General features: G+C 42.3%; 1 protein-coding gene across 1 annotated transcript; it reads left to right on the plus strand.

The window, feature by feature from the left end:
- The first annotated feature begins 3,422 nt into the window (after positions 1-3,422).
- On the plus strand, positions 3,423-25,369 carry SLC30A8 (solute carrier family 30 (zinc transporter), member 8). Its single transcript, XM_010073995.1, has 8 exons — positions 3,423-3,502; positions 11,821-12,012; positions 15,845-15,996; positions 20,309-20,462; positions 20,986-21,175; positions 21,580-21,685; positions 24,088-24,222; positions 25,227-25,369. The coding sequence occupies exons 1-8, from the start codon at positions 3,423-3,425 to the stop codon at positions 25,367-25,369; spliced, it is 1,152 nt and encodes a 383-aa protein (XP_010072297.1).
- The last annotated feature ends 721 nt before the right edge of the window (positions 25,370-26,090 follow it).

Below are 26,090 nucleotides of genomic sequence, written 5' to 3' on the forward strand. Positions count from 1 at the left end.
GCCTGTCTTGGGAAGGGCTGTCTCCCACCATTGGCTTCACCAGGAGCCCAAGAGGAACTCTGAGCTTGGACGCTTCCTCATATGGGGAGCAGGTGCCTGATACTCCCGACATGAGGCTCCAGCCTCCACAGAAGAATTCCCACTTGATTTGGTAGCAGCATAGACTTTTACTGTTGGGATTAATAGTGAACGCCACAAAATGATACCATGCTATGTTCCTGCTAGATCCCCACTCCCAGTGGAAGCTCAGATTCCTTTGACAAGTGTCTGAAAAGTAAAGTCTTTTTCTCCCCAACTACTTTGTGTAATTTGAAATACCCATCTAAGACATTGCAGAGGACTTCTACCCCTCAGTAGAGAGATAGTAAGTGGCTGTCAAAAGTCTCCATTCTTTTGAAACACTGGCGTCAAACCCAAGATAAAAAAATTGAAGTTTAAAAATTCAGTGTTTTAAAATATTGAACATTAACATCCTTTTAATGATTTTTAAATTGGCTCTAAATCAGGGTAGATATTTTCCTTTTGACAGTCACTTGTGAAAGGTTACTGCATTACTAGTTTCACAAGAAGAGGGAAATGCTTTTTCTCTCATTTTTTTTTTGCCTCCAGCCTTGGACCCCAAAATGACAGATGGCTGGAGAGGTTCCAGTCAAAGGCACTGCGGCTCCATTGGGTGAAAAAGCATATTCTCATTATAAATGGAAAAACTGTAATAATCAAGCCCCAGAAATCGCAAATGTCTGGATCCCTAGGTTGTAGGCAATGCAGCACAGAGCTACTTGAGCATATGTCAGAGAAAGGTGGAGAAGAACTTTGCAGATGATCTCTAAGATGTCTCATGCCTGATAAAATTGACCCACTTCACTGGCATTTTCAATTAATAGATGCACTAAATTTCCCTCTGTATATTTAAGCTGTGGGTATCTTCTCCCATAATGACAGGATGAGAGTTTTTATTTTTTCATTATTAAAGAGTGGCTGATTAAAGTTGAAATGGGATCAAGGATATAATTTTTTTTTTTTTACTAATGGAGATTTTGGATAATAATGATGAGAGGCTTTCATTTGCAAAAGCCAGTGTGATGCCTCACTTGTCTGCATTGGATGCAAATTTTGAGAAATGTCCTTGACTAGGGTCATTAGGACTGGTAGGATTGGATGTGTGACATTTTTAATGTAGGCTCAGAACGAACTGCATTATTATTGAAAGTCGAAGATTAATTTATTGAGATAGCCCAAATAATTTCTCTGAAGCAGAAATTCCACACACAGCTGCTGTCTCTCTCCTAATGAGTTTCAGAGTCTGTATAAAGAGGAAACCCAAGTGTTTGTGGAAAGCTCTGAAGAGATTTCTTTCTATCCTGCCTCACAGCTAGTCTCACAACCATCAGCACTGACAACAATAAACACAAAACAAAGGTCCAGATTAAATGCTGGCAATGATCTATGGCTTTGTTTGCTGGTGTGCACCTGAGGCTGGAGACCCTTTTGCAAAATGATGGAATCTCATCTATCTCACTAAAAAAAGTTACATGCTTCCAGTGATTTGAAACAGAAACTGGCTTTATCTGTAATCTTCTGAGGTGAATTTTAAATTCTCCTTAAATTAAGGGTGCATAGACCTGATGCTTTGGCTTAGCACCTTAGGAAGCCTGAGCTCCATTGTAAATCAGGTCCAGGGCAGGTTTATTTTTTCAGGCATCCCTGGTCTGTGACGGGATGTTGGTGTTGGGTAATTTCTAAAGGAAAGATGAGTTTAGAAGCACACAGGGACACAGCAATAACGGTGGTATTTATGGGATGGGGAGCCAGCAGAAGCCCTTGTTGGGTATGAATTATAAGCCTGTGTCAGGTTCCAGGGCACACAGCTGGAAAGCCTGCCTTCCTTGTCTGTCCTTCCTCCCTCTTGGCTGCAGAATAAAATTGCTACTTAATGGCATTTCTGGAGTGGTAAGTAATGAGGTACTTCTGTTTTGTACCATTTCTGCAAATGCCCTGGGTCCATACCAGGGAACTGCATCTCTTCTCAAAGCCAGACATCCACATTAAGTGTCAGGTTCCAGTAAGTGGCTGCAACTTTAAAAAACATTAAAGAGAAGTTAGAAAGTCCCAGAAATGTGTCAGAGTATCAATCTCTTCCACCAAAGGGGCTTATAAAGGTGCGTAGGTGGGTGTAAGCACCTGGGAAAAGGTTCTTGAGAAAAGGACATTAGAGGGCCAGAGGCGACAACGCGTTGTGGAAAAAGCATGTACTTCTGCTGCTTGCCAGTGGCTGTTCAGAAATGTGTTTGAGATACCATCAGCTCCTTGGCTCACAGGCTCCAGGGAAGTATTTGCACAGCTGGCATGTGGGAGGCTACATGTGGATCTCTGATGGCATAAACCCAATTTTTTGCATTTATATGATGTACAAACATGCCCCCCTACCCCCATGAATCTCAGACAGGGAATATGTTCTGCAAGCTGGGGGAAGGGACGGGAGATCCCAGCTTGTCATGTACATATTAGGCTACCCACGATAAAAAAAAGCTGCAGAATTTAAATGTAGCCCCAGTATTTGCTTACTGCCTATTTCTGTTCTCTCCTGCAAAGACGGTGCATGGATAGGGATCTCAATCACAGTCTGTTTCTGCTAAAAATATGGTAAAACACAGACAGTGCCGGTGCAAAATTTCCCATTAGTGCCGAAGAGTGTGTCTGAGGCCAGGCTGCGAGGGAGGTGAGGCTGGAGGTCTTCCCCTCCTCTCCAGGGACCGCGGCTATCCGCAGAACTAACAAACTGAAGAAAGCAGAAATAACAACCCGCAGTCCTTCCTGGTGAAATGAAAATTTCAATAACCTGTGCTGCAAACGGCAATAATAAGCAGTCTCTTGTGTTAGAAGCAAACGTGCCAGGGGTAGAAATAAGTCTTTAGAGCGATCGCTTAGATTAAAGAGGCTCGTGCCGAGCCAGGGTGAGGGAGGTGAATTTTTCTCCCAAGCCAAGGAAGCAGAAAGGCAAACAGCGGTTTGACTGTTTCCAGGCAAATTGGGCTGTTTTAATCACCTTCCCGCTCCCTTTGAGTGGCTGTGCTGGACCCCGCGGCAGCGCTGGGAGAGCACGCACCCACCGCGTGACCGGGGAGTGCATCACAGCATCACGCATGGGGGGGAGAAAGGTAAAGAAGAGGGAGAGGCCCCAAACCCTCGATCTGACCGGCTCAGCAGGTTGCTGTTTGGCACGTTAGTGACGCCACCAGCATTAGGAAAGCAGCTTTCTCTCACAGTGGGTTTATTGATTTGATTATTAAAAACCTTTTCATTTAAAACCATTTGGCAGAGACTTCTGCAGGAGTTGGGAGGGCATTTTTTGCCCACGTCCAGTTCCAACAGAGAAAGGAGAGTTTAAGGTTGAAGAAAGCAAAACCCCACCAACTTTCCTGATGGCTGCCAAAGAGGGTCTTGAAAGAGCTCTCCTTGTGAGTGAGAGGGGCACCAAGAAGTACTCCTTGGCCCTAAACAGGTAACACCACTCTCTGCTTCCTTCACTGCCATTGCTTTGTCTTTGAGAGCAATATGAGACCACCGGCCTGCCGATGGGCTGCTGAAGTCAAAGTATGGGGAGTTTCACGGTGCGTGCAGGAAACATATTTCACTACTTTCAAAATGTTTTGTTTGATTTTTTCCTTTCCAAACTTTCTCATTAAATGGTTGATGCATTTACTAGACAGCAGCCTGATTTGTCTGCATCTGTGATGGATTGAACCAATCTACTGTTGAAGCAAGTGTCTCCTGCTATGTATTTTATAAGTTTAGTAGATTTATTGTGGGATGCAAAGCCTCATGGATTATGCTGCAATTTTAGCCTGAATTATAATAGTGCTATTGACACCATGTTTGATTCAAGGCTCCTTCATGCTTGAGTGTCTAAATAATCTATTTGGTGTGAAAGAAGTGCGATGCTTTTAAGGATTTGATCCTGCAAAGCTTTATTCATGTGGGACTATGAGACTTGAAGCTGATGTACCTCTCAGATCTTGTGAGTAAATGCTTGCTTGGGTGAGGAGAGACCCTCTGAAAACATGCTGTAGCTTGGGTTAAAAAATGAGTATATATGTCTATCAGAAAACGGTTTTGCAGTTGAACTTATTTTCATTCTTCCTCTTGACTCAGACCGGCAAGTATTTTTAAAAGAAAATAGCTGCTCAGTTACAATTTAGCACCTCTTGACATTTCCATTATCTCATTGGTTTGCAGGTTATTTATTGCTTGGCTCTCTCAAAACGTGTGGGACAGAAACTTGGCATAAACACTGTCAGTTCAAATGGAAATCTGTCTCTCCATGTTCTTATACTGGGGTCACTGCCATCATAGTTTAGTCATTTGAGTGTCTGGGTTAGTATTTAAATATTATTACATGGCTCCATAAATATACATGGCACTGTCCAAAATGACTTTTGTGGTAATATTTATATTTTTTAAAAATCCCATATAATTCTGCAATTCATTTTAGTTAGTGAAGACTCTCAGAGCTTTTTTGATAGCTTGCAATTTTGCGAGCGCAGTTTCAGTGGTTGAGGTCCTTTGGCCTCTTGCCACCTCTGGATACAAGGACATCTCTGGATGAAGCCTTTACGTGATGCGGGAAGAGGTGCCCTGAGACAGGGATAACTGTCAAGCTGCCTCTTGAGGAAGCCCTCAATTTCCCTGGATTATGAGGAACAGGGAATATTGCCAGTTAGAAGAGGGACAGAATGCATGTCAATAGCAGCAACCCCCAGCAGCTGATATCCCGACTAAGAGCTGACTCACCTTGTAGAGGAGTCAATTCCTTTCTGATAATTATGTCTTTTAGTTTAGGACTGAAATTAGTTGGGGCAAATTGTTGCAACAATTGCAATTGTTGGGCTGATGGCTGCAGATATTCCAAACAGCCCCAGAGCTTGAGGGCCAGCCCCAGGAGGGCTCCACAGCAGAGGTCCTGAGATGGCTGGGTTATGGCAGCAGTAACACAGCTCCCCAGGAGGACAAGGACTCATCGTCCAGGCGCATGGTTTTTGTGCTGCCCCTCCTCTCAGCTTTTCTTGCAAGATGAAGTATGATCAACTGCACCGTCTAGTTACTCCATCCCTGCAATAACCAGAAAAGCAGCTAAGTGCCGGGGTCTCCTTCCCATTCAGAAGAGCTGGCAGCTCACGGGAAGCCCTTGCCCTGCTCCGGGGTGCCAGCCCGGGGCTGGACCAGCAGTGCCGGGGAGCCAGTGTGGCCGTGGGGATGCAGCCTGCTGGGCTTGGGCTTGCACAGATCGGCTGCAGGCACAGCTTCAGGTGTCTTAAGCCGATCAGAAGCAATAAGCCCATTTTAGCCTTTGGTATAAATTACCACATTTTTCCGTTCCCTGTGTGTAGGCTTAATGAACAGCTCTAACACTTTCAACAGAATTTATTATGCATAGCGATTGCCTGTTTCTTTGCCATCCCCTAGCCTCTTTATTTTTAATAAATGCCATTATTACAATACACAGGGAACAAAACTGTTTTTATCTTAACCATGTGAGTAGGAAGTTTGAATACAGGCCCCATTCCCTGCACCCGAGGCTGTGGGGGAGAGTGTTTTGTACGTGCCAACCCAGTCTGTAGTCACTAGTGCGTTTGGATGCACTCAGGTCTCCCATGCCAAACCTGAAATCATTACAAGGCGGTGGGCTTTAACTGAGCTCTCTGAAAATCGGGTCAGCTGTAGGCTTGTAGGATAATTCAGGTTGGAAGGGACCTCAGGAGGTTTGTGGTCCAACCTCCTGCCCAGAGCAGGGTCAGCTGAGAGATCAAACAAGGTTGCTCAGGCTTTATCTGGTCTAGTCCTGAAAAGAATCAGGATGGAGACTGCATGACCTGTCTGGGCAATCTGCTCCAATACTGAATTAGCCTCGCAGTCAATTTTTTCCTTATATTCAGTCTGATCCTCTCATTTCAGTTTGTAACCATTGTCCTCATCCTTCCCCTTCCATGCACAGCAATAAAGCTCCATCTTCTCAATAACCTCCTCAAAAATATTGGCAGGTTGCTCTTAGGTGCCCCTGAAGCCACCTCTGCTCTAGGCTGGACAAGTCCAGCTCCCTTAGGGCAAGTGCTCTAGTCCTCAACCAGAGTGGCTCTCTGCTGGACCTGTGCCAGTTTCTTGATTTTTCCTATGCTGGGGACTCCAAAACTGCACACAATATTCTAGATGGGGTCTCAGAGGTCTGCCTGAGGTGCAGGACTTTAATTCATCCTTGTTGAACTTCAGGCTCCTGTTGGCCCCTTCCTTCAGCCTGTCTATGGCAGCCTTCCCCTCCAATGTATCAGCTGCACCCTTGGCTTGGCATCATCTGCCAACTTGACCAGGTGGCGCCCCACCTTCTCCTCCATGTAATGGTCGATGATATTGCACAGGACTGGCCCCAGGACAGGGCACCACTTCTCACCAGCCTCCAGGAAGGCTGTGAACCATAATGGTAACAGAGTCTGAAGCTGAGCACTCAGAAGCTCCCGCCTTATGCAAAAATATTGTCTGTAAGGCATATCACGTGAGATTCATATAGTCTCTGATTATCTTAGGTCTGAATTAGGTGTCTAAGGTAGTTTTCGGTGGTCTTTTTACAGCCAGTGGTGGTGGGAGAGGAGAAATTCTTCAGATGATTAATCATTTGTTATGTTTTGGGGTTTTTTTATTCATTATCACCTATATAGTGATCTAAATAACCATTTATCAAAAACTAGGGAATGTCTTGACAAAATTCCTGAAGTTTCCATGAATTAACATGGGCCAGATGGTTTTATTTCTTGCTGACAATAGATCATTGTAATACTGACCAGAAATATTCAATATCTCACTTCATAAATCAGTGGATTTGCATCAGATTGTACCATCTATGCTGTGAACGAGATTTTGACTTGATCCAGCATGGATTTATGGATTTCTGATCATGTTCTTTATCTGTCATTATTGTGGGAATTTGAATATCAACCATCATACAAGTAAAACTTAAGGCTTCTAGTTTCAAGGTTTTTTGTTTTATTTTGTCTCTGAGACAAGAGACAAGAACAAAGAAAAAGGGGGGCAATGCAGAAAGCAGGAAAGATGTAAGAACCTTAGGGCTTGCCTTCATGTAAAAGTTTTTAAGACAGGGCATTAACATGACCCGTTGTTATTTCTATCTGTCAGTGAAGCCTTAGGCTTGTAACTGATTCCTGTCTGCCACGCTCATACCAGTAAGCAAAAAGTTTGAAGTGAGCCTGGGAGATGATTTCTTCAGGGGGAGATTGATTTTCTACAACAAGCATGTAGGGACTATTTTCTTCTTTTTCAGCCTTCCTGGAGGTGATATGAAAACCCTTATGAGATCAAAGAGTCCTCATGATATAAATGCTTTTCACCACGCCTTCTGCTTTGCAGAAGTCAGTGCTCAGGAACTTTAGTTGTTTCCTGTGATTTCTGAAGGGTTTTAGCTGTGGACTCTGTGGTTATGTCTCCTTTGTACTGTCTTGCCAGCTGGCCCCAGGAGCATGCAGAATCTTAGGGTACTCAGCAAAACCCATCCCGTTGCTTTTGCCCTCATGTTAGGTGACATGTAGAAGTCCTGTAGAAAGGACTGTGTCTGCCCAGTACTGGCCATTATGCCCACTTCAGTTATACCCACTTAATCTCGGAAAGAAAATTAGAACTGAGATAGTAAAAAGTATGAAACAGGAATTAAATACCTAGGACACCAGCTCGGGAAATTGATGGTTATGGGGTATAACAGTGATACATAAAATCAGGAATGATGTGATGAAGGTAAACAGGGAATGGTCATTCATTATTTCTAACAGTACAAGAACTAATTAAAATACCAGGCAGACAGCTTAAGAGTAACAAAGGAGGCATTATTTTTACACAAATCGTAATTAAGTTGTGGAACTTAACACTTTCAAGCCAGCCAGGTTGATGGAAGAAAGATCTATAAAGGGTTATTAGACACAAGCTCTGGTTCAGCCACCTCCCTGCCCCCAGATTTGTGCAACCAAGGAGTGGTACTGCTCTGGACAGGTTCCTTTCTTGTACTTTGTCCTTATGTATCCTCTCATGCTCACAACAGAGTTTGGGTGCCTGGCTGCATGCACCTTTGGTCTAACGCAGTACAGCTATTGTTATACTGTTATGCAGAAGGAAATGTATTGACAGTAACTTTATGCATACATGGCCAGGCCCTCAAAATGAGACTAAATAAAATAACCATAAGACCAATTCCCATCTAGTAGACATCTAAATGTATGCAAATATAGAAATATTTACCTGTTTTGTGTCCACAGTACTATGAAAGGAAAAGGAGAACCAGGCTATAAACAGGGTCTTAAATGACTTGGAAATACTCAGGACTGGTACATCAGCTGAAATGAGAGTGGTGCCAGCATAAGGGAGGTGACTATGGCTTTGATAAATTTTTCTCAGAAGGCAGCTTCATTATTCTTTCAGGCACCAAAAAAAAATTACTTGTGAAGGAGATGCTCTCCTGTGGGAAGTGCAGTGATTCCACATTTTACTCTTTTGACTGGGGATCTCATAATGGTCTAGGAGGAAGGCAATTATTCCTGTCAGCCTGCAGATCAAGGCACCCAGCAGATCAAGTGAAAACAAACAAAAGGAAGTTGTAATCAAAAGCTCTTGCTAATGATTTGCATGGAATCTGCAATATGTATTAATATTTTCTCTTTCCCCCCTTCTGGGCATGACTCAGTAGGAGCCTTTCTGTGACGTTCCCCTGACTATCTTTTTTACAAAGGAAAGAGAATTTGAAATGGAGAAAAGATTATTTTTTAATCCGAGACTCTGCTTGCAGTGTGCTGGTGCGGAGATCTGATGTTCAAAGGCTACATTGTGCTCTAACACACTCAGAAGGGGTTTATGGTTTGACAGAGATGATCTCTGCACCTTAAGCTTTTGTTTCGCACATTTATAAAACTGTCTCTTAGATTCTTTTAATTAGTGGCAGGCTGCTCTTGGAAGAAAAAAATAATGGTTACGCAGAGGAGCTGGCAGGAATCTTCCTAACTCATCAGGCCAGATGCTGTTCAGCGAGTTCAAAGGGAGCAGCCAACGCTCAGCACCTCTGACAGCCGGGCCACTTTTATTTAGCTACCCTTTAGACAGAAAAATATGACATTTGTGGGTTTATTCTGTCTCTGTTTGCTTTTGCATCTGTTCAGTGAGATCTGTGGACACTGCTTTCCTACCCTGCAGTGGTACTCTGAGGTTTTGTTAGCTGATGGAGAGACTGGAAGATTAAAAAAGACAGGGGGATCACAAAGTGACCTATTTTGTTAGCAGCAAGGAAAGGATTTGGTGGCTCAGAAATCTGCAGGGATAATTTTGGCATCCCTGCCCTGACAGGCTGTTGAGCTGATCATGACTCACGTCGTTAAGGTGATTTTAATGTTCATTGCCAGCTGATGAAAATTGAGTTAAAGGGAAATTAATTTTACATGCAAACTATGGAAAAGCATTGGAAGTTAACTCCAGAGAGGGATCATGAGAAAGAAAAACTTGCATGCCCTGATCTCCAGGGGAGAGCGAGAGAGAACGACGACATTTCATTCACCATCTGGAAGGAATCAATTTGTGGTACCTTCTGAGTCTAATTCATCAGGAAAATATTGTACATAAGTGACACAGTGCACATGAGGAGCCTGATGAATGTAAAACTGAAGGACTGGAGAAGGACTGGCTAGCAGGGACCCCGGATGCCAGATGGGCAGCCATTCCCCAGACAGCCCAGCTCCCATTTATTTGTTGTTGTGAGGAAAATAAAGGAAAACACTGACAAAGGGACTAAGAAAACTCACTGTCTCCAGACACTGGGCTTTAAATCTGACCAGTTGCTCTTTCACGCAAGCTCCTGGCATACGGGGTGGGGGGAACGAGTCGCCTCCGCTGAGCAAAGAGAGACCACATGCTAACCGAGCTGGGAAACAAGCTGACTCAGGGGGACATGCTGCACCCTTGGAACATCTCAAAAATATTTACAAAAGTAAATGCATTTACGACAGTTGCAGGGCTTGGCTGCCTAGGTGGGTCAGCTCTTCTTTCACCAGTACCTCCGTGGTGCTGATGAACATGAGGGGATGAGGCATCCGCAGCTCTGGGGCTGCCTTTGCCCCTCGGCCGTCAGTGGGGTGTGGGCTGTGGGGCATGTGGCCGGGCTTCAGACCCACTGAGCAGCTGGAGCCCCCTCAGGCTGCCCAAAAAGGCAGCTGGAAAAAGCTTGTGATTGCAGTGCAATTTTTTTTTTTTTTCTTGACATCGACTACTGCAGATTGGCAGCCACCAGTATGATTTCTTTCCAGTGAGATTTTAGGCATCTTGACACTTCCATAAACAGTGCTGAAGTGCTACAGAAAGCTGCCAAGATCCATATACTTCCCTGAGCGCAGGTCTCGTTCCTGCAACTGAAGAAACAACTCTTCCTGGTCCCAAACGAAAGTCCTCAGTGTGCTGAATGAAGAAAAGAGGCTGTTATTACTGGGGTAGCTGCACCCACCCCACGTCATGCCCCCAGGCTCACTTTGGGCTTGGAAGCAGCAGTGGAGTTTGCTACGTTCCTGGGTAGGCTTGTGGACTACGGCCCTGCACACACAGACCTCAGTAGCTGTGACGTGATTATATGGATGGTACATATGCGCATCTGGGCAGAATTTGCCTTTTGATGACACAGTGCACTCCCACAAGCCTCAATACATGGCAGGGGATGTTTTATCAATGGGGGTCACATTAGGAGTAGCTGTGGCAACAAATGCTGTATCTGGAGATACATAATGGTTTTCAGTTGAGCCTCCTGGGACAGGGTTTAGGGGTTGGGTTTTTTTGCCATTTGGGCTCTTCAGATCGAGAGATAAGTACAAAGGAACGCCCTTTTTTACCAAACCACCTTGAGGCCTCCTGGAATAAACTGGGGGAGTCTCTGGGCTGCTGTAGCAAAAGCGCCAGATGTCATGGTCATCCAGGAGCTCCTGCAGTGGCAATGCAATGTTCTCTGCCCCGGACTTCTCCACCCCATCCCATATTTCATTTGCAGGAGCCCTGAGAATGATCTGCTTTTGTGGCAGATCAGATTTGTCTGGGAAATCACCTTGTGATGGAGCGATGCTCGAAGGGCCGCTTCTGCTGAACTTCTCTTTCTGTGATATCAGTGGCACAAAGGGGTCAGCATACTATGGGGAATTTATTTTGTTGTTTTTTAAAATTCCTTTGAAACTTTTGGGCTAACATTTTCTATGCTCAGGCCCTGCTGGAAGACTGGTAGTTTTTCTGCATATGTGGAAATTTGAGGTAAAAGAGGTCTGGCTGCAAAGAGAGGAGATAAATACCTTTAGTCAATTATATTTGAGAGAAAGAAGATTTTTTTTGTGTGTGTTAGTCTTCCTGAAAAGTCTGTTGGGAGTAAAAACCTGCAAATTTCCATAGAATTGTCTCCATGCTGTGCTGAATTTGGTTACTATTTGTACAAGGTATGACTTTTTGAAAATCATGGAGTGTGCATAAAATACACAGCCAAAGAAAGTCACCCTGTGCCTCATAAACTGCTGAATGATGTAGGAGAGCCCAAAGAGCTGGGAAACACAGCTGGAGCAGTCATTTCATGTGCAGCTCCCTCCTGCAGAGTCCTGCTTGTGTGAACAAGCCTCTTCTATGACCTGCTCCGCTGTTCCCAACGCTGCTTTTATCCTTCAAAAGCATGAATTACATAGTTTCTGGGGCTGCAGGGCTAGATGCCCAAATAACCAGGGTTTTTTGTTTTTTAACCTTCTGTTTCTTTCAATCCCAAAGGATGAGCTGGCATCGGAAGAATTTAAATGAAGAGAGGCAGCAGCAGGAAGCAGAAGATACTGAAGCTAATCCAGCGTATCACTGTCACGGCTACTCACAGGCTTATGAGAACAGAAAAAGGGAGCAGCACCAAGCCAGGAGGAAGCTCTGTGTAGCATCAGTAATTTGCATCTTCTTCATGATTGCTGAGATTACAGGGAAGTATATTTGCCCAAAGAGAGCTCAGTTTGGTGCCCAGCACAGCCGTATTCATGCCCTTTTGTACCCCTCTGACTGCAGTGACCCATGATACACAGAGGTGAACCCACTTGGGCTAAAATAACGCTCTTTTCTCCTCAATCTTTAAAAGAATTGTGAGGTTTTTAAAAGTGTAATTATAAAAATATTTTCATGTATTCATTTAAAGATTGCATCTGGGTAGGAATACAAGCATCAGTAAATGGTCTAAACTGTTCTCCCAGGTCTTTAAGCTCAGCTAGAAGTGGCTAGTAAGTCCTAGCATCATGTCACAAAAGGTTTCTAATAAATTGGGTCATTTTTTGGGGAAAAAATTAGAAGATTTGACATGTTTATCCAGGCCAGTCAGACCTCAGCACTGATGAAGGCTGCTAACAGCAGGACCTGATATTAAATGCAACAGTCTACAAAATCCAGAGAAATCCAGGGCCAGCTTCACCATCTGCTTTTCTTCAGTTAAGTCAATGTATTTATACCAGGGCACATTTATCTTTTAAATTGGCCTGCTGGTGTGTCTCTGGATCAATGGAAGATTATTCCCCTGTCTAATTAGCCTTCACTTCTGGACCCATCCTACAATATCCAATATAAGTTTTGGCTCACTCATGGAGCATTAGCTTTCATTTTGTCCCACTGATCTGCTCTCTGCATGGCTTCTGCAATATTTATACGCACCTGGTAGTTCCTGGCTCTTTAACTTCCCCTTCTCCGTGCTGAGGTGAGGTAAGGTAAGGCAAGGCATAAGAAACCCCACATGTGCCCCAGGAGATGTAACAAAAGTCAGCCAGGAAGGCCTCTGAAACCCATGTTTTCCCAGCTTCAGCATCTCTGGAGCCCCATGAAAATGAAAGAGCAAGGCTTTGTTTTCCGCCCAGGTGAGAAGTGGAGGCACTGGAAGAGCTGCTGCATTTCTGCCTTTTTCCCTGGCTGCCAAACCCAGCAGGGGCTTCTCCAGCTCTTCCCTCCCACACGCTTCAGCCCCGTTGTTTGCAGGTCACGTGCATTTCCCCATGAAAACTGGTGCATACCACTAATCTCTGTGCGGTAATTTCCCATGCCAGAAGTAATGCATTATTAACAAAACCGTATAATCAGTGGGCTTAAGTCTGGTGAATGCGGCAATGCTAGAGGATAATTGGAAGGACAGATGATATGTTAACTAAATGTTTCATTTTGCTTAATGAATCATACAGCTTTTTTGCAGTGACAGCTTAAGTAACAGGCTTGAAGACCATTTTGCTTCAGACCATTAAACTTCGACAAACCAGTTATTAACTGCAGTTACAGACAGCAGTCTATGGAGATTTTTTGTAATTATGAACCATGCATTTAATTTTTTTTAATCGTTAGGCTAGACAGCCTGTGCCTGATGATTGACCATTGAGTGACTGACAGTTTCTACTGCTTTGTGGAATGCAAAGCTATAAACATCCATTGTGGGTAATAGTAAGTCATAAAGGCCACTTGTTGGGAGTATTGATACAAAGCAATAAAAGCCTATAGCTATTATGCAGGTTTTACTTTTGAAAGTAAAGAACATATTCTCCATCCTTCTCCTCCTAAGGGCAAGAAGCTTCCATGAGCATTATTATGCTAATCAAGAAACAAAGCTGCATCACACTCGAAGAAGTTGAAAAGTTGTGCTTCTTTGAATCCCTATATCTTTCCTGTGATATTTTTGCTCCAACTGTCTGTGCTGGTCCTTACTGCTCTCCCAAAAGGGGGGCTGTTGGCTGAGCCTAATATATCGTGTCTGAAAGACAATTATCTCCTGTTCTTCTAATGCAGATCCATCACAATCTCCATAGATTTGGAGATATGACTCGAACCAATGACACCCTATGTTCACTTTTGATAAAAGTGCTTTCCAAGGATTTTTAGTGGCTAAGAACCAAATGTGGATTTCAAGGTACTTTATTTCCATTTGGGCTCTAGAATGAGAGACAAACCCAGCATGTGTCATGATGTCAAAAAGGAATATAAAGACTTGACCAGGTTGCTAAAATAAGCAGATTGAGATCTCAGATCTCACCCAAGGCATTAGTTATGCCAGCAGCACATAAAATAATAATTTACCAACAGAACACGGAAATACAATATTTAAAATGCAATAAGGTTTTGCAGGCAGCTTGTGCTCTACGTATTTGTTTGCTGAAAGATAGCTGATGTTTTTAACATCTGTGCACTGCCAGACAAGCCTGCTTCCCTCTGCTATGCAAAATTGCTTCCCACTTGGGAAACAGCTACCCTGCAAACAGTGAAAGTCTAGGAGATGTGTCATGACCAAAAAGTATATGTGCATTTACACCTGCTCATATTCTGGGAAATACCCATTCTGTTGAATTTTTCATTTTACTGCAAGGAATGAGATTGTCCTAGATTCTGCAGTCATGCCTGCTCCCTTTTGGTACCCTTTTGGTACTTTCAGGTACCTGTCAATGGGATGTATAGGGAAGCAACAGAAAAAAAAATAATGTAGGCGCTGTGTGTGCAATATGCATTCTCCTGTGGTGATAAACTATACAGCAGTAGGTATTCTAATCTAAAATCATCATATGGGAGGAAAGAAGCACATAGTCCATCCTGCTGGCAGGAAGACTTTCCATCTAAAAGGAAACAAAAGATGTGTCTCCATGTCCCTTTGGCAGTGGCATCTTGCCAAAGGTTTGAATGAGGCATTTTACTATGTTTTTCCGGATTCATTGATTCTCATATGGGTTGTGATCAGGAGAAACAGGTGAGATGAAATTAATTAAACTACTGAAGAAGGGTGGAAATATATTGCCGAATGCAGAAACTAGATGTTTTGGCTCTATTATTTCTCATTTCCATTTTTCTACATTTCCACTCTGATGAAAAGATTCGCCTGCTATAACAAGTTAGCAGGACAGATTCCTGCCTGTGGTTCTTGTCTTCTTCTGCAGCCACTGGCAGCTGGGGTAGTTTAGAGCAATCTCTTAGTTTCTTTGGATTTGCCTTTAGCCCTGAGACATGGTTAGAAGAATTTGTCAAAATAATTATATTTGGCTTACTGGGTAAAAGAAATGTGGTTTTAGATAGCCTAAAATGGCTTGGTTTTTTGTTTTTTTTTTCAGAATTCACATTAAATCAAAACCCCCAAAGTAAAATGACATTCAGCCACATTTTTCCAGCTTGAGCAGCAAATTTAAATAATGCATTACAGATGCAAAATGATAGATTAGTGCTGCAAAGAGAACATTTTCTCCATGCCCTCACCACCATAGCTGGCTGTTTATCACAGCTCTTCTGCTGGGACCTTTACTTTTACTCTTGTTTTAGTGTTGCCTGTGACAAATAAAAAGAAGTTGGGCATCCAGCCACCCAAAAATCAGTCAGAATATGCATATTTTCCTCTAACAAATAGGAAATTAATCCCATAAATGAAGAGTCAGAGTATTTGTACACACATAAAACTATTAGCAATCTGTGAAGAGATAGTGGGAAGATTCTGGAAATGTGATCCCTAATACTGCTTTTAACCAAGAAATACAACATTAAAATAGTTACAGTAAAACAGCACAACAGTAGTATAACAAGAGCACTAATGTATCACAACTACTATTGTCCTTAAGACTCTATCTTGGACAAAGAAATTTAGCTTATTTATTTCTATTAATTCAAATGCAACTAACTTTGAAGAGATTTGAGTTGTGTGTATGATCACTGAAAATTGAATGTTCCCTTTGATTCACAGCAAAGCAGTTCTTGGGTTTGATCTGGTCAGCTCAAAGTTCTGCCCAGAGCCGTGACAAGGATGTGTGTTTCACATAGGTGGGCAGATTGCCGGGAGCCTGGCGGTGATCACCGATGCGGCACACATCCTGGTGGACCTGACAAGCTTCCTCATCAGCCTCTTTTCACTGTGGCTTGCCTCCAAACCTCCCACCAAGCAGCTAACCTTTGGGTGGCACCGAGCAGGTAGCAAACATCTCAGAGGATGAACATGTGGAATGGGAAAAGGAAGTCATCATAGCCAGGGACTGGGAAACGTGCTGATGTCCAACCTAGGTCTGCAGATATTTATATATAGTGCACCAACCCTCTCAAAGCCCCCAGGCTACATGACAAACAGAGCAAGCCAGTGAGCTTCAAAGAAGTAAAATGCACAGCCATCTCTTATGTACAAACATGTCTGTCAGTTCATTACTGAATACGGTTTTGAGCTGCTGATAGCTTTAGCTGCAATAACAGCAGTTTCCCTCAGTGTCTTGAGTGTGAGGGGGACTGAGTCCTCTGTCTACTACAAAACACAAGTTTCTATGAAAGCAGCAATACCCACAAAAAATGAGGGTCTACTCCATTTATAGAATATATATATATATTTATAGAATGATAAAGCAAATCATTAAATTATTTTTAAAAGACAATAATGTTACATTTTGAAGACAGTAGTTCATTTAATTCAGCATTAGCAGTACTTGAATCTCTGACTTTAACACACTGATGACTATTCTGAACCAATGTATGCTCAGTCTTTTAGCTGTTAGGTAGGCTCAAGTGCATGAAGTTGCAGGAAGGGATACGTGTAGATGTGGTGCTTTGGGACATTGTTTAGTGGATTGGATGGTGCTGGGCTGATGGTTGGACTTGATGATCCTTGAGATCTTTTCCAACCTTAACGATTCTATGATTCTATGATTTGTAGAAAATGGAGATCCTTTAATATTTACTGTTTTCTAAATCCTCTCTCTGCATATCTCTTTATCACTGCTGGTTTTTATAATTTGGAAGCACTGGTAAGTTTTGAAAGTTCTCTGTCTTCAGCCATAATCAATATGTTTACAAATGGCACCTAATACCAAAAGCCTTACAATCAAACACAAGTGCTTTTACAAAAGACTAGACATCAGCAAAATATTAACTACAAGAAAATTTTTTTGGGGTATGATGCTGTTCAAGACTTAGACACCTAAATATCAATGTCTATGTGTAAATGAGAACATATAAGCACAGGGTCCAAGTTTCTGATATGTTCAACAGAAATCTCAACTGTCTAAACATTGCAGTCTATTGCTGCATCCCTGGGGTGTCTGAGACTGACGCATGGGAATGGCAGCTGTGGACACACAGGAGACTGCACAGGATGCCAAGGACAAGCCCAGCACATCTCAAATGCCACCAGACACTCTTAGTTAAGAAACGAGGATGTATTCCCAGTTGGTCAATGGAGCAGGGAAGTGTGTGAATCACCCTTCATTTGATGTCCATTGTCCACAATGGGAGCTTAGACACCTAGCTCACACCTACATGTAGATATTTTAGTTTAGTTGCCTCTGCCTGGAAATGAATCCCATGCTGGGTGTCTTAGGGCTCAACTTATTTGCTCATGCGTAAGGGATTGATGCTATTTGAAATGTCCTAATGTGTTCCACAAAGTCTCCACCTGCCACTCTAGAAGGCTATGGGTCATCTATACATCTTGTGTCAAGTCACACATGGAGGTGTCAGTGCATCTCAAATGACTCTGGACACCTGTGCCCCTGCACTGAGGACTCAGATGATAAATGCTTCAAGGATGTTCAATACGAAGGGCCAGAAGCAGCTTCTGACTCAGGATGCCTGCTGGCCAAGGTTGCCTGTAGTTGCAGAAAGTACCAGAGAAGACAAATGCTGTACTCATCCTGTCTTTCTATTGCTCCCTAACTACATTCTGCCAACTCTGCTGGAAACAGGCTGCTGGATGAGGGAGAGGTTCAGTATGGCTGAAGCGTGACTGCCATTATGTTGCCAACACACAGCTGAATTTTACAGTCCCAGCAAACTACTGTTTACCATCAGTTGATCCATAATTACTTTTTGTGTTTATGCTCTCTAGCCTGGGAATAAAGGAAAGTGAAAGAGAGCCGTGTCTCTTGCTGACAACGTGGTAAGGAGGTTCAGCCACCTCATGTAACTTCACTCTCAATCTGTGTTAGTTTTAGGTTTTTGTCATTGCAATGGAGAACTCCAAAACAAATCTTTTATTGCCTTTTTGTCCTTGTAGCAAAGAGAGCCCTGCATGAAATGTCAGTGGCTATTTAATGATAGGTAATTCCATTATAGGTATCCTGTTTCTTGCTTATTCTCCCAGCTATATTTCCAGTTTAATATTCAGGTGGGTGCCGTACAGAGTAGCTGAGGGCAGTCAGGTGAGTGGCAGAGTCACTGTGTACTGACTACCAAAGTCTTGCAGCTGCAGCCCTCCACGACACTGGACACTGCTTTTTCACTGCTTTTCTCAGACTGATAGATAGGGTTTGTCATGTAAAGACTGTGTATGACAGGGCTTGGGTTCAGGAGGAGCCATCCAAATGCCTCCTGTCTTCTAAGCCAGAACCAGACAGCAGAATCAGTCAAGACAGCAGTCCAACACAGTCCTTTGGGTGTGCAGTTACTTTCAGCAACATGGCTAGAAGCATAATATTGAAGGAGAATCACAGTATGAGCCAGACCTCCTTCCAGGTAGGAGAGCTCTCCTCAGCCTCATTTTTTTTTTTATCTCTAGTATGATTCAGAGTTTCCCAAACAATCCTATACTATTTTTTACTGTGCTCCCTTAGTACTTGTAGTTCTGAAGAAATGTAACTGAGAACATCTTGAGTAAAACATTTAGTACTACTGAACTGGTCTGTAAGCCTAGCTAAACTTTTGCTAAGGTACGACATTGAAAAGTAATATGTATTTTCACCTATGTAGGTAAAGATGACCTCTAACATTTTCAGCTGTGGAGCATACGCGCACATGCACACAGACGTTCTTGCAAGTGTTTGCAAAAGCTGTTGGCTCCTTTCATGGCAATGATAGCATAGCCATCAACACCTTCCGTGGGGACAGGCTTGTAAGATTTCAACCTGTAACTTGCAGAAAACACAAACACCAGGTTTATCAGAAAATATGAACACCGTGCTTTTTTGTTAGCTTCTCTCTATCTACTTTTAAGCCAAATTAGATTTCCCTGTCAGTGCACTTTCATTGGTTATTTGTCAGTTTTAGACAAAATGGTTATTTTGATAAGCATCTGGAGCCTGCCCATCTGCAAAAATATGAGATCCTCATAAAAATATATTCAAAATCATAAGCTGAGTGTCAGCTGCTTTCATGAGCTGATAGTGGAAGCCTGTACAAGTGCTTTGCTCTTTCTGGCAATCTACAGCCTTTCACTTCACTGTGAACTTTCATTTTCCTTGGCATTGTCTCGGTTGTGCTCATAAAGTGCCACATTTACCCATTCAAGTCACATGGCAATTACTAGTCCCACATCCTATTAAAAACATGCTGCACGTTCATAAGAGCATCCTCGGACCTCGCCTATGGCAGTGCAATAAAAGGTGGCCTTGGGAACTGGATTTATTTGGGCCTAACTCAGAGCCAATAGAGACAAAATTAAATTTTGCTACCCCGGGAAAAAAATAACTTATTTTGTCCTCATCACTGCTGGTAGCACAAAAAAAGGTTTTGTGGCATTGGCAGGATGCGTCGCAGGAGACAGGAGGGCGAGGTTTTGCTGGCAGGACCTCACTGGTGGCTGTCACTGCCTTTCTGAAGCGCGAAGTGATGAGAAGTGTGCAGAATCAAGAGAGGCTGTTGGACGGGGATTATGTCTGCCAGTGGGTTTCAGTGAGCTGTGCCTCCCTCCTTCCCCCCAACCCCTGCTCAGGTGACCAAGATAATGTTGTTGGGGAGAAAGACTGGTTCCTGGGGCCTTCAAACCATACTGGCAGGGCCAGGCAACTATGTAAGGTGTAAAAGAATCGCTCTTTTACCCTTCCTTACCTTTACAACCCCTTTTGCTCCTCCCAAAACTCCCCAATCAATCTTTTTTCTCTCTTAAATTTCTCTGAATGCCACAGGAACTCAGCACTGGAATGGGCACAGAAGTAGGAGCAGGTGGAACAAGTCTAGGCTACCACATGCACAGGGCTGCCCTGGGCAGCCGCTGCAGCTCCTGTGAACAGAAATGGCTTTGGCCCATTCTTTGTGAGCATCAAGGCTGCCAATACACAAGAAGTAACTCTGCTGGCTATAAAGCTCACAAACCTGGAACCGTTGCCATCTGTCCTGGTTTCAGCTGGGACCAAACCTTTACCCCTTCAATTCTCTCACCCATCCCCAGGAGGGCAGGGGGGAGGGTGAATGAGCAGTTGTGTTTGTCTGCCAGCCAGGGGTTCAAAACCATGACACCGTCAATTCCTTAAAATTTCTTGTATTTCTGTTATCACTCCTGTTAAAATCAGATTTTTTTAATTCCTAGAAATTCTGGGGGCTTTGATGTCTATGATAATCATTTGGATGGTGACTGGTGTGCTGACGTATTTGGCTAGCATGAGGCTGCTACACCCTGATTACAATATTGATGCTACAGTGATGCTCATTACCTCTGCTTGTGCCGTGCTCGCCAACATCCTGTAAGTGACTTTGTTTTCCTCTCCATATAACTTTTGAACCTTGAACTTGCTGCTGCATTTCAACAAGAAACAATAGAGAGATACTGACCTCAAAAATATTAAATGTTTATGAGTTTCATGAGAATATATGGAAAGGCATAGAGAAGAGTGATCTTGCTTCTCAATGAAGGCTGCAGTTACTCTCCTCTTTTCTGTTAGCTGCCACACTGGGAAGGGAAATTATAAATGCACAAACTCCAGGAAAAGATTAATCTCCATCTCGCATTTTATTAGATGCCAGAACATTCAAGAACGCTATAGAAAATGAAGGCTCGTTAATTCCCCTGCTCACAGATTTTCTTGTTTGTATAAAAACCACTGAAACACCTGGGAATTATCTGCTTAGCCACTCTGTACTTTTACCTAATGTGTCTGATTTTACTGTTCAGCCTTCAGAAGTGAGAGAATTGATGATGTGTGTGACCTCACTGCCTTCAGAGATGCAATAACCCCACTGATGTTTGCAGCTTTTCATCCCTTGCAGACTAAGCCTGATTCTGCACCAGACCAGCCACGGGCACAGCCCTGGGGCACAAGCCAGGGAACAAGCGCTGGCCCCTCTGGAAAAGGCAGCTCTGAGCAATGCCAGTCTGCGGGCAGCCTTTGTGCATGCCATCGGAGATCTATTCCAGAGTATTAGTGTGCTAATTAGTGCACTTATCATCTTCTTTAAGGTTAGTTTTATTAGTTCACTTGCCTTCCTTGCAATTAAGGATAATAGTTATTTTCATAGCATTGTGACACTAGCTACTATGTAAATATTTTCTCTGTCTTAATGATATACATTGTAATTTAGTCAAAGACAATTATACTTATTCTTGGGAATTGAAATTACTGTTGAGAGTGTAACAGTGGCTTCTTGGTGTTTCAACTGCAAGGAGGATACTTCGGTGTCTCTTCCTTTCTTCGTCTGTAGCACCTTCATTCCCTGTGCTGAGGCTCCCTAACTGGGAAAGGAGGTCAGCACTCATTCTGTACTAGATGAATTGAATATATTATTCTTTGAGACTAACTAATTAAAAATGGCAATAACCAACAATAATGACATTAACAAAGTGATGTGTTCGTATTTTTCTAGCCAGAATATAAAATAGCTGACCCAATCTGCACATTTGTGTTTTCCATCTTTGTTTTGGCAACCACCATCACCATTTTAAGGGATATTTTGATTGTGTTAATGGAAGGTAGGACCTGATTCCAGAATCAATACAGTTATATATATTTCTATTTTTTTTTTCTCTCTCTTTCTCCGTAACACTTATACTGGCTGACAAAAGTATAGCAGACTTCTGTATCAGTTTCCAATATTCTCATAATTCTGATCATACTTTAAACCTAACTACAACTTTAATCAAAACTGTTTTCTAACATTGCACTAGAAGATTTATACATATGCCAATTTTCATAAAAATCTGTGTACTGGTGTTTTGCTAATGAACTCCCAATGTGTTCCTAAAACTAAGTTGCTTTTGTTTGTTGTATGTGTAACTTTGCTTTTTATCACTCTTTTGGCATATAAGATGTCTACTCACTTTGTTCATTGTGTAATTCCTTTACCCATGTGAAATACAAGTCGTTGTATGTATCAACATACAACACCCTTTGGCATATAAGATGTCTACTCACTTTGTTCATTGTGTAATTCCTTTACCCATGTGAAATACAAGTCTTTGCAAAAAACAAAACAAAAAAAAAAAAAAAACAAAAACCCAAAGAAAAAGACTATGATTTGAACTGTGTCTGTGAAACAGGCTGAGTGCAAGAGGCAGAAGTTTAAAAGATTTTTAGTTATGCCAGTCCAGAAAAGCAAGCCGACAGGGCTTTCCAGTCATGTTCAGGCGCAAGGGAATAGACAATTCTCAGTGCAGCAGCAGCAAGAAGAACTAGGCTTAGCAATATTTAATCCTGTTAGCTGTGGGCCTGAACATTTGATTTGCAAGGCCAAATGACTTGAGCAGTCATAGATGCATGTTTTTGCCTTCCTTACACTGAATAATACAATGCAACCTCTTTCTCAGCTATGAAGACATAAGGATTCAAGGGAAAAGTAGCTCTAACAGTGTAGGTTTTGAATGGATGCGAATTACTCAGTGCAACTGTCTGCATGGCGGTTTACTTCTCTCTTTCACTTTGAACCTACTTCTGTTTCAAGAAGGAAAATTTCTAATATTGTTTCACAGTAAAGCTTCATTCCAGAGTTGGTTTGCTTTCAATTGTGCGATAGAAATACCTTTCTGCAGAAGTGTACCTGGACAGAGTGCAGCAACTGGCTGTCTCTTGTCTGCCAAAAATCAGATCTCTTGATTACTGAAAAAAATCAAACAACCACGAAGGCCTGGCAGCCTCTGACACTCAGGGGTCTCTTTCTCAGAGCAGTGATTCCCACCTTCCATCAGCACCCTGGCATGCCGGAATTGGCAATGCTCTGTTCCCCTCTGCAGCAAGCCCTGTTCTGCTGTCCTTCTGGGGAGGTCTCTGAAGCCAGTCTCCTACTTCCTAAGTAGCGTATCCTGCCCAGAATTTTCTAAAGACAAATTGGGTGCTGGAGCTGGTATTGGAGGTGGTTCTTACCCCATGCATCGAGTCCGTCCTGAGGTGTCAGCCTCACAGCCCCTGTGACTGACAGTGTCACGCAGGCACTGAATGTCCATGGCTTTCTCTGAAGAGCACGTGCCTGTCAGCATCACATTCTGCCAAGCCAGTACTCCATATAGCATGCCATTCTTGTAATAACAGATAGGACAAAGCACACACTGAGGTCATTAACAGTTACAAATAATTATCAATGATGGTATGAAAGACAAAATTAACTGATACTGTGCTTATCATTATTACACTTCAAAACTTGTGGCATTAAAAATATTTTTCAGTTTGCTGATCCCAGTGAAGCATGATGAGCATAGCTGTTCATGTGGACACAGAGGAGCATTTCCAAACTCCCAGGTCTCATTCCAGGGAAGATCTGTAGTAAAATTCCTTGGTCAAAATTGGATTTAGATTAAACTCCGAATTTTATGTTGCAACTCACCCTATCACAATTGCCCTCACTCTGAATGAGGGTCATCACCATCATCATCTTTTGTAAGAAGGCTCATCTAGGAAAAAAATCACTGATGTACTCAATAAATAGAGCTGAAATCTAATCTCATCTAACATTCCTAAATCAAACTATTTTAATCTTTATGTTTATTTTTCCCTCTCTGCTAAAGAGATGCTTCTCTATTGTGCAAATGTATTGAGGACAGAATCTCTCAGAGGTGCTCAGGTGATGCCGTAAAATCTGCACTCACAAAAGAAGTCGGTGCAGAACTAGGACATGATCTGGCTAAACAGCTCACTTCCCTATGTAAACTGGACCCTAAGAGTATCTCCTAAGACATGCATGAGTCTCATTCTTCCATGGAGAAGGATAAAACAAGGGATAGGATTAAATTTCACAATGAACTCTGAAATAGACAGGATTTCCAAAGCATTGAATATTTTTATAAAAATAACACACCTAACTGAAAAAAGGTTCATGATACATTTTCCTCTAATGATCAATCTTATCTCTTCGATTTTTTTCCCCCCAATTTCTCATTTTAAGGAACATCAAAAGGATTTGCTTATGATGCAGTGAAAGCAAGAATTTTAACAGTTGAGAAAGTGGAGTCTGTTCACAACCTTCATCTTTGGTCTCTGACAATGAATCAAACTATTCTATCTGCTCATGTTGCCACAGGTCAGTAAATTTCTGTAAACAGCAAGTAAGTGTTCAGCTGCTGCCTAGTAAAGGTCAGTCTCTCGTGATTGGGATACAACTGACTGTATATCTGTTGCTTGTTAAAACAAATGTCATTATTTTGTTGGAAAAACAACAAAAACAACAACAAAACTCTCAAATTCTCCTCCCAGATACCTTGCAAAAACAACAGGGACTTCTACTTAGCACAAGACTTGGAAACTGCAAGGAAGTAAACTACAAGATATTTTAAATAAATTAGAAGAATTGGACCCAGGCTGGATTTTTCTCATGATATCAAATAGATTTTGGAGTGGATTTGTCAAACTTGAAAACTGTTGATCCCTGTAAGAAAAACTTACAGGGCTAATCTGCATTCCTGATGCATCTCTAGCTGTAAAACAACCTTTAAAATATAGCTTGGAGCATAGAGGTAACTCCAGGGGAACAGTTTGTTTGTTTTTTTTTTAAAAAAATTTTTTTGTAAATGTAGTCCTAATCTCTATTAATGCATTGTCCAATACCCAGACCAATTTTATTGTTTATCTGTTTGCTTTATACATGTTAAGGTTTATTCCAGAAAAAAATTCCACCTGTGTTTGGCCAAGAATGAGTTCAGAGGTGAAGTCCTCCATGGAGTCTCCACTTCCTAAAAACATAGAGTCTATCAGCCACCGGAATCACTTGGCACGGTTGCTACTCCCTGGCTGGGTGAACTAATCTTTATTAAGTACTCCTGCTTTCCTCCAGTCTTCTGACAAACGAAATTTCTTTGGTGATTACTCTTAGCTCAGCTCTTGCCAAAATTGCATATTCCAACTACATTTGAATTAACAAACTTTTGCTGACATGCAGGTTCCTGAAAGGAGGATAAAAAGGTCAAGAAACTTCTCAAAACAAACTTCTTGTTAGAAGTTTTTGAATAGCTTCTGTCAGTAAACACTTACTCTTCTTTAAGTATATTATATGCATTTTGATTATTTTCTGTTTGCTATCTATAGCAGACACAGTGGACAGCCAGAAGATTTTGAGAGAGATTACTCAAGCCCTGTTTGAGCACTACAGCTTCCACTCCATCACCATTCAGATTGAATCAGGAGAGGATCAGAAACGAGACTGCATCTTCTGTCAAGAGCCCAGGGATTAAAGGGAGCAGTATGCTATGCAAAACAACCATCACCCCTCGTACGGGTCAATGGAGACTATATGTGCTGGTTGTATGTAATTGATTAACAACAAATGGTAATTAACTGAACTAAAAAGCCCTGCCACTGCGAGCAGTGCATGGTACCATCTACCAGGAGACAACAGGTATTAGGTCCATCTATCAGCTAGATTACCTGTCCATCAGTGGTTACTTTCAATTACAAGAGAAAGTATCTAAATTATTCTTGACTAGAGCAGCAGATTGTCACTAAAGCAGTATTTAAGAGTGCCTGGTTGCAATCACAGGTAACAAAAAACTAATCAACCTTCAAATTACAAGCAGACCAATTATCACAAAAAGTAATGAAATGTAAGTTTGGTGCTAGCAAATCTCAAGACTTACTTGGGATAAAAGAAAAAATTTAAATTAGCGCAAGGGATGAAGAGAAAATAAAAAGATGGTGGCATGTGCTTTCCCTGCCTTTTGGCAGACACTCCTCCTTCTGCATATTAGCAGAAGTATCAGATATGCCCCATATTCTGCAATGTGGATCACAACAGGAATTCACTCCATTCACATTTGGCAAATAGGTCTTTGGTTTTTGGCTAGCCCTATCTACTTTTCAGTTAGCCCTCAGCCAAACTCTTGTGCCAGACGTGAGCATAAGACAACCCATAACTTGTATCGCACTGCATCATGATAAGTTGTGATGGAACATTTG

Source organism: Pterocles gutturalis, unplaced genomic scaffold, assembly GCF_000699245.1.
Source record: "Pterocles gutturalis isolate BGI_N339 unplaced genomic scaffold, ASM69924v1 scaffold1942, whole genome shotgun sequence".
In the NCBI taxonomy this organism is placed as follows: Eukaryota; Metazoa; Chordata; class Aves; order Pterocliformes; family Pteroclidae; genus Pterocles; species Pterocles gutturalis.

Bases quoted from the DNA above. Each gene is read 5' to 3' on its own strand.
- SLC30A8 (XM_010073995.1), top strand. From the start codon at position 3,423: ATGGCTGCCAAAGAGGGTCTTGAAAGAGCTCTCCTTGTGAGTGAGAGG. The intron at 21,176-21,579 runs GTTAGTTTTATT...GTATTTTTCTAG, and splicing joins CACTTATCATCTTCTTTAAG to CCAGAATATAAAATAGCTGA. The intron at 24,223-25,226 runs GTCAGTAAATTT...TATCTATAGCAG, and splicing joins ATCTGCTCATGTTGCCACAG to ACACAGTGGACAGCCAGAAG.